General features: G+C 44.5%; 1 protein-coding gene across 1 annotated transcript in view; it reads left to right on the forward strand.

Annotated features, from left to right (window-relative positions):
* Positions 1-7,305, forward strand: part of GNA12 (G protein subunit alpha 12) — a 46,213-nt gene extending 38,908 nt beyond the window's left edge. The window contains exon 4 of the mRNA XM_068146649.1: positions 63-7,305. Within this exon, the coding sequence (XP_068002750.1) occupies positions 63-632 (570 nt within the window). The 3' untranslated portion in view covers positions 633-7,305. The remainder of the gene's footprint in view (positions 1-62) is intronic.
* The last annotated feature ends 5,049 nt before the right edge of the window (positions 7,306-12,354 follow it).

The raw sequence follows: 12,354 nt of genomic DNA on the forward strand, positions 1-12,354 counted from the left end.
TCCTCTCATTAACCAGCGTTTGTGAAGGACTTTTTGTGACATTCTTCTCCTTTCTTTCGCAGAATTACTTCCCCAGCAAGCAAGATATTTTGCTGGCTAGAAAAGCTACCAAGGGGATAGTAGAGCACGATTTCATCATTAAAAAAATACCTTTCAAGATGGTGGATGTAGGTGGACAGAGGTCTCAGCGTCAGAAGTGGTTCCAGTGCTTCGATGGGATAACTTCCATTTTGTTCATGGTCTCCTCCAGCGAATACGATCAGGTTCTCATGGAAGACAGGCGCACAAACAGACTTGTGGAATCCATGAATATCTTTGAGACAATAGTCAATAACAAGCTCTTCTTTAATGTTTCTATTATCCTATTCCTCAACAAGATGGATCTTCTGGTAGAGAAGGTAAAGACTGTCAGCATTAAGAAGTATTTCTCGGACTTCAAAGGCGACCCTCACAGGCTAGATGATGTTCAGCGTTACCTGGTGCAGTGCTTTGACAGAAAGAGGAGGAACCGTAGTAAGCCTCTCTTCCATCACTTCACCACTGCCATAGATACTGAAAACATCCGCTTCGTGTTTCATGCCGTGAAGGACACCATCCTTCAAGAGAACCTGAAGGATATTATGTTGCAGTGAAGGAGAGCAGGCCCATGATCTGTTAAAATTTGCTGGAGGGTTAGATCAAAGTTTTTGTCCTTTCTTTATGGCCCTTGCATGTGGTGTAGGACCCATGCTAATTACTTGGCTCAGGAGTGCTGTAAACTAGCCAGTCCAAACAGAGGAGCTATAGGCCGAAGGAGTCAAATGTGGATGTTAGCTACTGAATCATTTGGACTAGAAACACTACTGAAACGTGGCCGTGGTAGGTTCTGAATAACACAACCACCTTCTGCCTTCTTAGGAAACAAAGAAATCTCTGACAGACCATGTGTGGAAGACATGTTGTTTTAAATGAATATGCTCATTTTTCAGAGACACTAGTTGTACAAACTGCCTTTTTTTGTAGTTTGGAGGTGCTGAATTGATCAAACTAATCCAACAGTATGAAGTTGGCAGCTGTATTAGAGAACGTTAATGGAAGTTCCATTCGTAACCCTTAGGTCTAAGCAGATCTTGTGTGCACGTTCAGCTTTACCAAGGGTCTGGAATCCACTTAGCGAGGTGGATGCACAGCTCTTGTCTGAAGGTTTTGCTTGAGTCTCCTGAGGCAAAAGTCCAAAACTGTGTAAGGAAATCCATGCTGGAGTAACTTGGATGGGAAGTTGAGGCCTCACTGAGGTGGAGAAGGGTTCATTTTGCACTATGTGAAGGGGTGTTACATCACAGGAAAACCAATTTCCTTGGTGAAGCAGCCTGTGCTAGAGCACAGTGGGTGCTCAAGAGAGATGTACTTTGTGGAAACTCAGCACTGTTCTCACACCCACAGCTGGCAGCATTTGTGAAGGTTCAGTGTCTCGCATGACAGGGCTCTATCTATCTTCAAAAGCTGGAAAGCTGATTAAACTCTTAAGCAAAGGTTTTGGTAGTGCAGCAGCTGCTTGATTAGTTCCCAACAGCTGACCTTATAGGAAGACTGAACACCCTAGAGATCCCAGTTTTACAGCTGCACTGATGTATTTGGACAGCAAGACCTTGCTGTATAATTAGCCTTTAATCTGTGTCTTAATGGGGTCTTTAGCCTGTAGTAATGCACATAGAACTCTGGGTACAGTCAAGTTTGGAGTTGCTCATTTGGGGGCAGTGGGTTGTGTGTAAAACTGCAAGAGGCTATGAGAAATGTTGATATGAACTGTTCATTTCCTAGCTCTGTCTGTAACTAACTGTCAGGTGCCTTTTTGTTGTGTACAGACATATCAGATCTTTTCCACTGCAGTGGGGTACATGGACAAACTGAAGATCTGCCTTTTCTATCAGCATTGTAGTGCTATCTATCTTCTAGGTAACTTTTGAACATCTACTGTGCAATTTTTGTCACAGCTTTTATCCAAGAATAAAACCTGAAGGGCTGTTCCTACCTATAAAGAGTCAGCAGATTCCCTGGAGTAGTTCTTCTCCTCTTTGATCCTGTGATGGCAAATGTCAAAACAAGCAACATTTGACTTCAGCTGGTAACCCCCTGGGAAAGGCGGTCAGAAAAAAGCCCTGCTCCCTTGTCCTTTCATGTTAATTTGGATAAAATCTGGAATCTTTCTTCCCCTCTGAAGCTTGCAGATGTTCATATCAGTATTTCTGTGTCATTTCCTAATGTAGCAGTCTCTTGGCTTTCATTGTGCAGGCTTCAGAGTGGCAAGGATGCAGCCATTTCAGTGCTGCGTAACAGGCTCAGTATTGAGGTAAGGAGCAACTGAAAAGTTACAGATGGGGGAAATCTAACTTAAATTTGAGCAAACTTAAACAGGAATTAGCTTCCTTGTACAAGTCTTATTTTTGCCAGGACCAACTCTGTCTTTTAAATATTTATTCATTTTTAACCTTGAAGGGGAAGAATGCTATGTGACTCAAGCATTCAGATGGGGGAGAAATGCTTAGGATTATTACATTGGAGAAGAAAATGTTTCGGCAGAGCGATGCAAACACATTTACTCATCAGGTTTGTTTTTCTTAGCTGGACCCACTTGTTGGGCTGAAGATTAAGACTATTTTCAAAGCTTTCAGATATTCTTGGAGTTCTTTGTAGTGGTTTCCACTTCACACAAGACTGGGAAAGGGGAGGCAGTTGGGCTGACCTGACTCCTAGGTTGACTTGGCTTTATTTCCTCGCTTGCTGTGAGCTTTGTTCTTTCACTACACTTTCTAGATGGGTTAGTATTGTGCTTGTTTTCCCAAATGAGTTAAACATTCCCTTTCAACTGTATTTTTTTTTCCCTCTCTCAAGAATTACCTCAGTTTTATGTCTGAATCTACTGTAGTTTTACCTGGGAGGCATGGAATTTCCTGTTCTGTTTTTCTCTTCGTGCCCATCCATGGGTTCGTATCCTTAGTTACCTTACGGATCTAAAACTCTTGAACAGAGCTAGTAATGCAACTTTTACTTAATCTGCACCTGGAAAAGAAACAGCATGAGGTATCTCATATTGAGCTCTCAAGCTTTTTTTTCTTGTTGTATGATACAGCAGTTTTGCACACTGAATCAGTTTTATGGAACCAGTTTGATCACCTCTAGCCCATTCTTGCCTTTCTCCTTTTTTATGAATTAAATAGGCCTAAGCGTGACGCTGTAGACTGCAGATGAAAATCAGTAGCTTGGCTCTGTAGGCTCTGTCTTCTGTCAGACTGACACTGATGATTCACACCAGGAACCCAATATCAGCAAACTCTTCTTGCAGTCAAGCACTTCTTAAGTTTGCAGAGGATCTGGCCTGTGAGTAAAAAGGGCTTGTTTTTTTTGTGGTTGTTTTTTTTTTTAGGTGGCCCCTTTCTCTGCAAAATACACTTCACATCTTGCCCCAACTGAAGAGCTTTGTGTTTGGTTCTTTCCAAGGGAAGCTGTAGTGTAATAAAGCCAGAAAATCATGTTATGGTAAACCAGTTAATTACTAAAGCAGAACTTAGGTTAGGTTGGGTTGTGCAAACAGCTCAGGACAGGCTTGGTCAGTTGCTTAGTCCTCTTTACAAGAAACAAATAGAAAACTTCAAGTGACATCCTGAAGAACATTGCAGGTAAACACAGCTGGAGAGAACATCTTTTTTTTTTCTTCTTAACTTTGTAGGCTTATTGTTCATTTGGCTGTTCAGGAAATAGGTCACAGGCAGGATGATAATCAGATGGAGACCTTGAACAACTACTGCAGCCTTTTGCTGTCCCTTCTCTGACACCCACAGGTCAATGACCAGTGGCCGGGTGCTGTAAGCAGGTTGTCTGGCAAAGACAAAGAGAGGAAGTGCTTGCAGCATTTGCTTGCAGAAGAGACCCATCTAATCTTGCCATTTAAGTAGAAAAAGAACCCTAAAATGGGAGTAATGTCTCAAATACTGGTTTTCTTTGTTGTCCTCCAAACAGGTGTTGAGCTCCTCTAGCTTGTCAGTCAGTACTCCTTCAGATTACAGTGCTGTCACTCTGAACAATTCTTAGGTGGCATTACAAGATGACTTGGTGAATTGGAATCAAAAGGAAGAATAGTTTTCTGTATGTGACACATGTAATAGGCAGTTGTAACTTCGAAGGAATTAACTAGTTCTTAATGTTGAAAATCAATCAATCTCAATTACAGAATGGAAATTACTGATCACTCCATTTTTACAGCTCAAAGATGCTTCCAGTTTTGCACAAAGAATTGATCTTATATTTACTATGGCAGCATAGATTTGACTTGATAATGTATTTAGGGGTTTTTTTATTTACATACTGCTGTGTAAAACCTAGAACTAGGCATGTTGCAAACATGAAGCAGCTCCTGAAGATGACCATCCACAGGTTGTCTGAGCCAACTGAAGCCTGAATTTCAGATAAGCACAGAGTGGAGAAACTAATGGGGGGGAAGAAAAACAGTAGTAAAATGGAGTAAGAAGAATTCACCTGTGTGTCACTGCAGACAAATGTAATTCCCCCTAGCACAGCTACAGTTTTTCACATAAAAAACAGTGCATTTGAAAAGCATGTCCCATCCTGTCTGTGTGTCATCCTTTCATCCCCCCTGCCCCCATCCCCCTGGGTATTCAGGGTGTTCACCAGTCCTGGTTACTTAAATGTAGAATTAAAGATATTAAAAGACTAGACATGGAACCACCGAAGAAGCTGGCAGTTTTCTTTGGTGGCAGCAACCTTCCACAGAGTATCATTTTAGGAGGAAAGCCCTTTGCTGCCTTTGTCTGGGTTTTGTGGCTATTAACTTCATGGTTTTTTGAAGTCTTTTCTATGTATGTGCCTCCAGTTCTCCTGGAACCACATCATTCTGTTGCAGGGACCTACAGGATTCCTGTAAAAGGCCCCTAGGATTTTCAGGTAGTGAGTTTTGACACCTGACTTAGCTTTGCTTGTGCCATCAGATTTTCAGGAGTACTTACTATGTTGATAGACCATTTGATGCTTGCCAGCTTGAGACACAAACACCATATGCAATAACACATCCACACAGGGCAGCTTGTCATGTAAGCCAAACACTGATCTCTCATCATGAGAAGTACCTTGATTCCTCTTAAGTTTAGCAGAAGCCTCTTTTCTATGTCATTTTTCTAGTATAAAATCAGGTGGTGTAGTCAGGAGGTCTAATATAGCACTGCCAACTCTTTACCTCAGTACACTCTTAATTCTGTAACACAAAGTGGTGGGTAGGGTGTTTCAGTAGCAGCTATAAAACATCTGTGCCTACTTCTGTAAATGACTTTTGAACAGATCTCTAGGGAGCATCCATTATGGAAGACTGGCATGGTCTGGGACAGACTTGTCCTGAGGTCATACTGACTCCACACGCTCTAGGTGAGGACTGTCTAGCCTAGTGAGGAAGTAATTGGCAAGACCTAGTGCTTTTTAATATTGCCTGTTTTGTGATTAGCTGAGGTGATCTCTGCTTTGTGCTGTGAAGTGGGCACTTCTTTGTTTTAACACTAAGCTGTTTTTTTACCTAGATGGAAATGAGTGAAGCCAGGCTCTTTGGAGCTGAAACTGCTGCTCTGCTCACCAAGTAATGCTGTCTCTTTGCTCATCTTGGTGGCTGGAGAGTTCAGCTTGATTCTTGACGTTGTTTTCTCTTTCTGATGGCATTTGGAAAGCAGTGTTGAAGTGTGTGTGTTGATATGCTTGTGTTCTTACTGGGTGGGGAGTATGGAGGTAGATTGTCAGTGGTAGTGGTTCTGTGCCTGGCTCGACTGACTGTATCACAACCTAGCTCTTGGCATAGGACTGAGGGTTGTATCTTCTGTCTGATGTGAAAGTGTTCACAGTCAGAGAGAAAAGAGCAGCAGCACTGATTTCCAAAGTGGGCATTCTGGTGAAGAAGCCAAAGTATGTTGGAAGGGAGCAAGAGAGGGGAGCTATTTTCTAAACATACCCCAAAAGGTGATGGTGCTCAAAAACTGGCTGTATGGAAGTGCAATGCCATCTGCATTGACCCCAAAAGCTTTGAGTGACTCCAGAGAGCAATTGGCTGTGAATTAACAGCGGCGAGCTGGCCGGCCAGGCTGGCCCTGCTGAGCTGCACGCTCTTCCTTTGTAAATCTCTCTTCAACTGTCTGTAACTGGGTGCTAAAACTCCATTTCTGCTAAAATAGAGTCTGCAGATCCCTGGCCAGGCAGTGCATCTGACTCCTTTCTAACAGCTACTGCACTTTTCTCAAGACAGCAGAGCGGGAGAAGTGTTTGGGAGGGAATGGCTGGGTGAGAGACTGTTCCCATCATTTGAATAAAAGCTACAGCTGACAGAAAGCAAAACTTGGGGGTAAGTAGGACCTGGGAGAGCATCTTCTGAGGGAGGTAAAAGATTGGGAGTAGCACTGCTTCTCTGCTAAGACTTCCTGCCAGTCTCTTGTGCTGAGCTTTTATGCAGGTGGTTGGGCACAGAAGCTGGGAGAAGATAGCAGGGAGAAGGGGGATGTGGAAGAGAAATGATCTTTTGGTAGTTCATGAGGCTTGGAAAGTGTGGTTGGTGGACTTGTGTTTGGAAAGGTGTTCCAACTCCCACTCACATTGAAGCCATTATTAACTCTCTAGGGTTATGAGCATGCTTCCAGTGAACAGGTTTCGTTATCTGGGATGTGGAATGAGCTCAAACTGATGATAGATGTGAAAAAGTATTTCTGGAGACTCCACTTCAAATGGCTAGTATTTATTGCTCTTGTGATGAGTTGTCTTGTTTATGGAATCAGTATGTATGAAAGCAAAACTGACAAAACACAGAAGTTATCTCGTGACACAATCATGTAGCTAGGAAGCCAATTAATGTTATCTCTTACTCTGCAATGTACTTGCTCTCTGGTGCCTATGCATTGTAACACACATACTATGCAATATCATTCTCTTTGTAAACCAGTTCACTGCATTGGGCAAGAAAGGCCTGAGTTTAGCCTTAATTTTCTAACAGTTCACAGGAAAGTACTTTAAAACCCAGTGACAAACTAAAAGAAGGTGACAAATGCCTCAAGTCAAAAAAAAGCACAGTTCCAGACTGCTCACATAAGTGTCTTCTAGCACCAAAACAGCATCCATGATAGAAGCAGCTACTTGCTGTAATAGTTTCAATTTATGAAAACTGTGTACTAGATAAAATTATATTGTGATGTGTACAAAGTGTATTTTATAGCTTTGGTGACTTAGTTTACTGTTTTGTATATATGAATTTTATAAATCTATTAAAACTTGACTTGTTATACTGTTCTTGGTGGCTTTTGTCTTTTCAAGAGGGTCTGGAGTGGCAGTCTTTGCTTTATTCAACAGTTTTCTGCAAGAGAGGTGATTATTGAATAAACTGCAGCATGGGCTGCATCAAACCACAGCAAACATGCAGTAAAAGCTTGTTCTGTTAGAGTCATAGAATCAATAAGGTTGGAAGAGACCTCAAAGATCATCAAGTCCAACCTGTCACCCAACACCTCCTGACTACTAGACCATGGCACCAAGTGCCATGTCCAATCCCCTCTTGAACCCCTCCAGGGACAGTGATCCCCCAGGGATCAGTGCTGGGCCCTGTCCTCTTCAACATATTCATCGATGATCTGGATGAAGGGGTAGAGTCAGTCATCAGCAAGTTTGCAGATGACACAAAGTTGGGGGCAGATGTTAGTCAGTTAGAGGGTAGAAAGGCTCTGCAGAGGGACCTCGACCGACTGGACAGATGGGCAGAGTCCAATGGGATGGCATTCAACAAGTCCAAGTGCCGAGTGCTGCACTTTGGCTACGGCAATCCCATGCAGAGCTATAGGCTGGGGTCGGAGTGGCTGGAGAGCTCCCAGACAGAGAGGGACCTGGGGGTGCTGATCGACAGCCACCTGAATATGAGCCAGCAGTGTGCCCAGGTGGCCAGGAGGGCCAATGGCATCCTGGCCTGCATTAGGAATAGTGTGGCCAGCAGGAGCAGGGAGGTCATAGTGCCCCTGTACTCTGCTTTGGTTAGGCCGCACCTTGAGTCCTGTGTCCAGTTCTGGGCCCCTCGGTTTAAGAAGGACATCGAAACACTTGAGCGTGTCCAGAGAAGGGCAACAAGGCTGGGGAGAGGCCTTGAACACAAGCCCTATGAGGAGAGGCTGAGGGAGCTGGGATTGTTTAGCCTGGAGAAGAGGAGGCTCAGGTGTGACCTCATTGCCCTCTACAACTACCTGAAGGGTGGTTGTAGCCAGGAAGGGGTTGGCCTCTTCTCCCAGGCAACCAGCACCAGAACAAGGGGACACAGTCTCAAGCTGCACCAGGGGAGGTTTAGACTCGAGGTGAGGAGGAAGTTCATCATTGGAACGGGTTGCCCAGGGAGGTGGTTGAGTCATCGACCCTGGAGGCGTTCAAGAGGAGACTGGACGTGGCACTTGGTGCCATGGTCTAGTCATGGGGTCTGTGTTGATAGGTTGGACTCAATGATCCTCGAGGTCCTTTCCAACCTAAGTGATACTGTGATACTGTGACTCCACCACCTCCCTGGGCAGCCCATTCCAATGGCTAACAACTCTCTTGTCTCTACATATCTCCCACCTCTCCAGTTCTGGTCTGAGTCATTCACTGAGTGTGTCCAGGAATTTTGAAGTCTGGTGAAACATTAACTGGTACAAAACTTCTGACTCCTTCCTCTAGAATGTCAGTAGTGGCCATGGGGATTAGAAGTGATGGGAAGTGGGAGGGGAGACACCAGTTTGTGCTGATGTATTTTGAGCTCAACAAGAGAAGGTAATGAAGCCTGTTGAGCTGGCAACACCTGCTTAGAGATTCTTCTGCTGCTGGGTAGTGTCTTGGAATTGCCTTGGGAACTGTACTTGCTGCTTTTCCAGTGCTGTTGGACTGAATTGTGTTCCATGGTGTTTGTACAGCAGTGCAGAACCGTTGACTTTTGGAGAATCATTGGTGATCTCCCTGTCTTCTGGCATTGCCATCGTGGCATCAAGTAATTCTGCCAGAACTCAAGCTCCTTTCCTTAGGAATGTTGTTAACCTTTCCTCACTTATATGTAAAGGTCACATCTGGCAGGTTTTTGGGGCAAGTCTTAATCACCTCTTGTGTGAATCAGTTACATTGGCAGGTACGTAACTTGAGACACTTCATGGAACATTGTTTGTCCTTCTTACTCATCACTGGAAATGTTGAGTCCTCAGCTACATCAAGCTTCTAGGAATGGTTGGCTCTTTTTTTCCCTGGAGGTGCTGAGTACTTTCAGGTAACAGTGTGTCCTGTCAGTGTTCAGCATCTCTGAAAATGAGGGCAGATGACTTGCTAATTCGGTATGTGCTAATAGGAGGTTTCCAGGTGTGGTCACCTACTTTCTAATCTGAAAAGCTCTTGGCAGCACCAGTAGCTCCAAGTGATCTCTTTGGCCAGGTCTGCAAAAGCAAAGGAGGCCTTTTCTGGGCTAAAACATTCCTGTGAGTTACAGCCCTACAAGACAGCATAAAGAACAAGTTAAAAGTTTCTCACTGGGGCAAGGAAGAGCTTTCTGGCAGTATCTGCTGGAGCACCTTGGGGTATGGCAGGGGCTGTACCAGGCTGTTGAGACACTTAAGCAAGAGACAGGGAAGGAAGATGGTTTAAGCTGTGGCTTTTGCTTGCTCTAAAGCTGGGTGAGGTTTGGTTGGTTTGTACTGATTTGAGTTTCTCTGATGGCTGAATTGCTGAATCTCCCCAAGCTTTACTCAAAACAAGAAATGGCTTCTCACTGGAGTGCCCATCAGAGCTCAGCCCTTCCCTACTCAGCAGTCATGAGCAGGTGCTTAAACTGCACCAACCTCAGAGAGATTATAAATTTTCATGTGGAACACAGTGGGAGGCTTGAATCAGGGTATCTTAGTGACAGCATTTCTCTGTACTCACCAATATTTCTGTATCTCAAACTCTCACTTCATCCTGCAAAGCTGTCTCTTTCACAACTCAGCTGCACAGGGTTTGCCTCAGCAGAACAGTGGCTGAAGCAGTTGATTCTGCAACGAGGTTTGCCTGTTCAGTGCTGATGAATGCTTGTACCCCAGGGAGAGCCTGAACTGGATGTATGAGCTTTGAATTCTCTTCCCCAGAACAGCAGGGCTTCCTACTAGAGATCTGCCTTGCAATTTCAATAACCCAGCATGCCAAAGATAAAAGGGAAAACTTGGCTACTTCCCTAGGGAGAGGCTTCTCTAAAATGCAAAGTATTTTTGCTAGAGTGTACAAGGAGTAAGGTTTGGGGTGCTTACAGACATATCTAAGTATCCATTGCAGCTCTTTGAGGAGAGAAATTAAATCCTGTGGTTTCTAGCTCCAGTCTGGTGTCTATCCTGTACAGGCCTGGGAGGAAGATTATTCAGTTGCTAAAAAAAATCAGTGAATTTCTTGTCACTGTCCACAAGGCTAACTAGCATCTTGAGAAGTTGTGTGGTGTTAAGGGAGGAAGAGTTAGTAGGAAGTGTTCAGGGACTTTACAGCAAGTAGCCTTCCTCTAAAGCCTCAGTTTTGCACAGCAGAAACAGTTAGAAGTACCATTTTTAGAGGAAGGAGGTGGTCACATCCACTGTTTAATCAGGAAGTCCTGGATACTGCTCACGAAACATCTGTGGAAGGCACAGATTCCTCCTGGTGGGAGAGGGCAAAGCCAGCAAGCTGGCAGGCAACAACCTGCAAGCTGTTGTAGGCAAGCCCAACCCTAACTAGCATAGCTTATTTTCCCTGGAGAGTTGCATTGGACCCCCACTCCCTTCCATTACAGCAACTTCTTGTTTTAAGAGCAGGAGTGGAATGTTCTGTCTGTTTATTCTTGGGAGAAGATATTTGTCTTTATGAGCTCGTAAAGCTATTAAAAGCCTGTTTTCTGTGCTGTTCAAGATTACAGGCTTTAGAAGTTGCTTCAAAACAAGCATCCTTGAACTTGGGGCAGTAAGTTTATGACTGGTTACTTTGATCATGGAGGATGCTCTAGGTAGCCGCAGGATGATGTGGTCTGGAAGAAGTTGTGAGCCAGATGAGTCTAGCATGGATCTGTGTTACGAGATTGTTGCAAGCAAGGTAGCAGCAGTTTTAGGATGGGATTAGCTGGTTCTGCTGGGGCATCTTCTGAAGGGTAGGTCATGTGCAGAGTTCATTCCTAGATCATCTACCTGTCACAAAAAGGCACCCACAGATCATAATGAAGATGGAAGAACTCTGCCATCCCTGCTGCCATCCCAGGAGTGCAGAGAGAGGCTGCCAACCAAAGCACCAGAGCTGTGCCCAGGAGAGCTCCATGGCAAGCTGCAGGTGCTCTCACCCTGTGGGACTTGCCTCTCTACTCACCTGGGTGCCCAGTTCCTCTCCCAGCCTGTCTTCCTGCAGAAGGCTCAGCAAACTGCCTGAAGTGCTGCACAACAAACACCCCAGGTTCTGCCTACTGCACAGTGCAACTGTTCCTGGACTATTTGTAACCAACTGTGATCTTAGCTGCTGAGTTCCAAGTGAGTTCTGGTCGTGTGCTTGTTTACAGGGTATCCTGCAACTTCTTGCTGATGGTCAGTCTGCAGCTTGACCTTCTAAAATGACTCTTAAGTATCTCATCTGTATTTCTGTTCTACAGCTTACTCAGCAGCTCCTTAGCTGCAAGTTATGCTGCTGTTCCCACACCCTGCCAAGTATCTCCCTGGAAACCTGCTGTTTAAAATGCAAGAAAACTTACTGAAGCTTTTACATTCAATTTGGTTTACTACTTATCCCTTTGTCAGCTGTTTTCTGCCTCTCTACAACTCTACTATGCTCAGAAGAGTAGGAATTAGACCTTTGTGCTTTAGTCCTAGTTATGAGCTTGATCTTCTGTGTAACCACAACCAGTCTTTTCATTCCTCTCTTAATGCAGGTTGCTTCCAGCTCTTCCTCTCACAGATGTAGGCTCTGTAGTGTGACTGCTACTTACAGGCCCTGGGAATAAAATGTGCTGTAATGTATGGCAGCCACCTCCATGGGAGTGAGTATCTTGGCATGAGCAAAAACCTGCACTGTGTGTGGACCTTCTCCAGCTGATGAAGGCTTCAGAAGTGTCTTCAGCCACTTTCTGCCATTCAATGCAAAGTTGTGTCTTGCCTATAGACCATATCTGTGGGATATCTTACAGGTTGGACTTGATGATCTTTGAGGGCTCTTCCAACCTTGGTGATTCTGTGAGAAGGTGAAGCTCGAAGGTGAAGCTCTACGCTGTCACACTCATTTACATCTTCCCTGGAGCACTTCTGGACAACCTGAGCTGGTAGGTGGTGGTTCTGTCAGTGATGGTGTCAAAAATATCTGTTATTGGTA

The sequence above is a fragment of the Melanerpes formicivorus genome, unplaced genomic scaffold (assembly GCF_026170545.1).
Source record: "Melanerpes formicivorus ecotype bairdi unplaced genomic scaffold, bMelFor1.0.p_v2 SCAF_14, whole genome shotgun sequence".
Taxonomy (NCBI): domain Eukaryota; kingdom Metazoa; phylum Chordata; class Aves; order Piciformes; family Picidae; genus Melanerpes; species Melanerpes formicivorus.